Source organism: Octopus sinensis, linkage group LG4 (assembly GCF_006345805.1).
Source record: "Octopus sinensis linkage group LG4, ASM634580v1, whole genome shotgun sequence".
Taxonomy (NCBI): domain Eukaryota; kingdom Metazoa; phylum Mollusca; class Cephalopoda; order Octopoda; family Octopodidae; genus Octopus; species Octopus sinensis.
Genome location: NC_043000.1, coordinates 8,536,137 through 8,541,136, shown reverse-complemented (window position 1 = coordinate 8,541,136; position 5,000 = coordinate 8,536,137). Strand labels below are relative to the sequence as shown.

Genomic DNA, 5,000 nt, shown 5'->3' with positions numbered 1-5,000 from the left:
TCCTTAAACAACCCTTATTCAGGGACCTTTTGAGCGGGATGGGCTACTCAACCTGAAGAAAATTCTAACTGGGCCCCACCTGCAAGGTCATGTGCTGTTTATCTTGATATGAGATCACCATGTCGCGCACATATGGTTGTGATGCCTGGTGTACCTTTATCAGACGGGTAGTCATGATGGGTATACTGGGCTTCGTATATTTTACCCCAGTGTCACTTTGATGGCATGCACTGCTCTCTCACTCAATAATAATAATAATAATAATGATAATTCAAGTGTGTGTATGTATGTATGTGAATGCCTGTGTGTAAACATAAGTATGCTTCACTATCTATCTGTCTGTTTGCCTGTCTGTCTGCGCGTTTGTCTGCGTGTGTACATAGGAGTGGATATTCTTCCTCGCTTTTTGATAGAAGTAAACGAAATATATGTATTAAATTTCAGTGTTATGATGACGCATTGCTTTGGGACAATGACAAATATTTTCATCCTTGAACAAATATATGAATAGATCTCTACTTTTTGACTTATAAAAATAATCTGTAAAATGCTTTAATATCATATAACTAATTTATAATGGAAGTAAATTTTTTCATAATTGTGATTTGCTTTCTTACTTGTTCCAATAACTGAACTGCGACTATGTTGGGGTCTTAGTTTTATCACGTACTTTCACTTCACTACCGAACGCAGCTCTCTGTGCCTTGGGTATGTGCTGTGATCTGTTGTGATGCTCTTACTTTTACTGTGTTGAAAGTGTTTTACGTAGGATGTATGCAGTGCCTAGTAATGCTATTTTCTGTATGTTATATAAACATGTTAGTCCTGATGATTTTGTTACGCATTGGTCTGAATATTTTTTTACCATACCTAATACGCGTACTATGATAGGAATTGTTTCTGATTTTAGATTCCACATTCAAGTTACCTTTATTTCCAGATCTTTGTATTTTGAAAGTTTCCCCGTTTCTTTTAGAGAAACATTGTTATCTGTTGGTATTGATACATCGATTAGAAAGCATTTTTTCTTGGTGATCTCTGACAACTATATCTGGCTTGATGGCCTTAATTTTTCTATCTGTGTGTATTGGCAAATCCCAGAGTATGGTTACTTTCTCATTTTCTGTGACCTTTTCTGGCGTGTGCCTATACCATCTTTTTCTGTTGCTATTCTATAGTGTTGGCATAGCTTCCAGTGTGTATAGGTCCCAACTCTGTCGTGTCTGTGAATATATTCCTTCTTAGCCAGGACTGGGCAGCCAGAGACAATGTGATCTTTTGTTTCTTCTCCATCTCCACATATCCTGCTGTTACTTGTATTTCTTTTCATTACGTTTTTGGTATCCTCAGTCTCTGCTTTGAGTCCTGAGCTTCTCAGCTATTGTTGGGCTTTTGTTTTGTCTATTTCTTTTCTATTTAGTTTAAACTAACATTTGCTATGGAAGGGATTTTCTGGAAATCGCTTTATCATGATACGTTGCTGTTCCAGTTTTAGTTTGGATTTCAGTTGTTTTACAGCTTTTGTTGTTTCTTTTTTTTCTTGGCAGTTCTTCTTTTTCTTTTTTTTATTCTTTTTCTTTTTCTTCTTCTTCTTCTTCTTCTTCTTCTTCTTCTTCTTCTTCTTCTTCTTCTTCTTCTTATTATTATTATTATTATTATTATTATTATTATTATTATTATTATTATTATTATTATTATTATTACTATTATTATTATTGAGTGAGAGAGCAGTGCATGCCATCAAAGTGACACTGGGGGAAAATATACGAAGCCCAGTATACCCATCATGACTACCCATCTGATAAGGGTATACAAGGCACATGCATCATAACCATATGTGCGTGACATGGTGATCTCATATCAAGATAAACAGCACATGACCTTGCAGGTAAGACCCAGTTAGAATTTTCTTCTGGTCGAGTAGCCCATCCCGCTCAAAAGGTCCCTGAATAAGGGTTGTTTAAGGATGTTGAAAGAACCACCCATGTTTCCAGCGGTGAATTATTCAGACCCTAAATAATCCCTCTCAACACATGGCTATGATGCTCCCCCACTACTTCTGCTCGTGATCAGAGATGCACATATCGTCAGCCACTAAGGGACATGCTCAACTGGTTAAGGTCAAACAACTGACAAGCAAATCTGTGGTGTTGAGCAGAATATTTGCTGTAGCCCATCTTTTATACCAAGACAAAACAATGTACACGATAACACTTCCAATCAGTTAAGATCAGAAGCCACGAGAGCCACTGCCTGGTACTGCAACAGGGTATTTATTATTATTATTATTATTATTATTATTATTATTATTAGTAGTAGTAGTAGTAGTAGTAGTAGTAGTAGTAGTAGTAGTAGTAGTAGTAGTAGTAGTAGTAGTAGTATCATTATCATTATTATTATTATTATTATTATTATTATTATCATTATCATTATTATTATTATCATTATCATCATCATTATTATTATTATTATTATCATTATCATTATTATTATTATTACTATCATTATCATTATTATTATTATTATTATTATTATTATTATTATCATTATTATTATTATTATTATCATTATCATTATCATTATTATTATTATTATTATTATTATTATATTATTATTATTATTATTATATGAACACTAACAGCTTATTTTGTTGGGTATAATGGAAAGTATCAGCTGTCTGTGGACAGCAGACTAAGGTGACACCTGTTAACTGGTTGTGCTTCAAGACACCTACGAAGAATTTTTGCAGTTCTAAGCAAAGCTGATTTTTGTAGGTGTTCTACCTTTACATTTATACCAATCATATTGAGCCATGTTTGTAGATGAATGCTGATACTTCCAAGTTCGCCAGTTGCTATTGGTACCACTTCTACTCTTCTCATTGACCACAACCTTCGTATTTCCCACTTCAAATCGTCAAGGTTGTTTATTATTATTATTATTATTATTATTATTATTATTATTATTATTATTATTATTGAGTGAGAGAGCTGTGCATGCCATCAAAGTGACATTGGAGGGTAAAATACACGAAGCCCAGTATACCCATCATGATTACTCGTATTATAAGTCACATGCATCACAATCATATGTCTGCGATATGGTGATCTCATATCAAGATAAACAACGCATGACCTTGTAAGTGGGGCCCAGTTAGAATTTTACTTCTGCTCGTGATCAGAGAAGCACGTATTGTCAGTCACTAAGGGTTAACTGGTTAAGGTAAAATAACTGACTAGAAAATCTGTGGTATTGAACAGAATATTTGCTGTAGTTCATCTTTAATATCATTATATAATAACTTTAATTTATACGAGTTGCGCCTAAGTCTCAACCAGAGACGTCAAGAGACAACAAAGTTTGCATCTGGAGACGCTAACAGGTGAAAACGCAATTGAAAACACTGATGTCTGTAGGAGAAAGAAAAAAGAAGGCGGCGAGTTGCCAGAATCGTTAGCACGACAAGATGCTTATCATATGGCTGCATCTGTTGTTAGGAAGTGCAGGGGTTTTTTTTAAGGCAGCAAGCTGGCAAAAACTAACTCCCAACCACAGCATTTCCGACCTTGTTCCTATTCTAAAAAGAATTATTAATTTATCTTTTGTCTCTAACTTTTTCCTCTTTCAGGAAAAGGAAGGCCAGAAATTTTACCGAAGACCGAAGCAAGTAAGTATCCAACCGTTTCTTGTGTTAGCATCGAACTTTTTTACTTTTCTTCTCAGAATCACTAGTTTGATTCATTTGGTTTAATTTAATTAGATTAAACTGAATTTGCTTTGCCTTAACTCACATGCAGCAACGGCTGTATAAAACAACGGCTAAATGAATACTATTTATTCCTGAAGTTTAATTGCCTAAGAGAGATAGAAAGTTCGTAAAAATTTGTGTTCCATTAAGATAAGGAATTAAATGAGTAATATCTGATAAGAGTTTCCTCCCTGAAACTTTATCTTGGCAATAACACGAGGAAATTATTTGTTTCTATCAAACTGAGCCCCGCTAAAGGCATCCAGTCGTCGGATAAAGCCTTCCATTCAAACCTATTGAAAATTGGTGCTCGTATATTCAGATGTTAGGTGAAATTCTCACGCTTCATGTGAGTTACATACGCGGAGAAAGAAAAGAGGTGTATGTGTGTGTGTGTGTGAGAGAGAGAGAGAGAGAGAGAGAGAGAGAGAGAAAGAAAGAAAGAAAGAAAAGAAGAGAGAGAGAGAGAGAGAGAGAGAGAGAGAGAGAGAGAGAGAGACGTATGTTATAAACTTCTCAAACTTTTAATTTTAGGCTCCTTGAGGTGCTGAAGGCGCCTAATCAAGAAATCATCTTTATCATTAATTTAAGAGCGCATAGAATTGAGATTTCGATTCGTAATTAAAACAATTTCTCTTTACTTATGCAAATTAGTTCCGTGAGAGAAGTCATGAATGTTATAGCGTATTGCTTTTCATTTCCCTCTAGAATCCCCATTTCGGGGTCGATTAAATAAGTACCAGTTACGCATTGGGGTCGATGTAATCGACTTAATCCCTTTGTCTGTCCTTGTTTGTCCCCTCTATGTTTAGTCCCTTGTGGGCAGTAAAGAAATAAGAATCGTTAGCACGCTGGGCAAAATGCTTAGCGGCATTTTGTCCATCTTTATGTTCTGAATTCAAATTGCTGGTTTTGTACCAAAATTTGAAACCAATATACATAACCAAAGCCTCATGCCTAAATAGAATAACATTAATGAACTAAAATCTAAAAACTGAAAAAAATCATGAGTGTTTATTAACGTTGATTTATTTCTCTTTCAAAGCTGTCATCCTGTTTGGTTACGACATGGTGTCCCTGGGCTATAACCGTACCGCGAAGATATCGACATTTATAAGCAAACTTCTACCATATATGACTTACCAATATTTCGGTGTTACAAACTACGCTTATTGCCCAAGCGGCTTTAGTATCCCTCTCACATCAGTGACAAATTTCACTCGACAGCTAGTTCAGGAAAATAATTTTCCGA

The 5,000-nt window shown here is 35.1% G+C and overlaps 1 protein-coding gene across 3 annotated transcripts in view; it reads left to right on the top strand.

Moving 5' to 3' along the window:
• LOC115210223 (collagen alpha-1(XXVIII) chain-like) overlaps positions 1-5,000 on the top strand; it is a 61,944-nt gene that overhangs the window by 56,482 nt on the left and 462 nt on the right. For all 3 annotated transcript variants that reach the window (XM_036501740.1, XM_036501739.1, XM_029778695.2), the window contains exons 5-6: positions 3,629-3,667; positions 4,794-5,000. The exon at positions 4,794-5,000 is cut by the window's right edge and continues 462 nt beyond it. In XM_036501740.1, coding sequence (XP_036357633.1) covers positions 3,629-3,667; positions 4,794-5,000 — 246 coding nt within the window. The remainder of the gene's footprint in view (positions 1-3,628; positions 3,668-4,793) is intronic.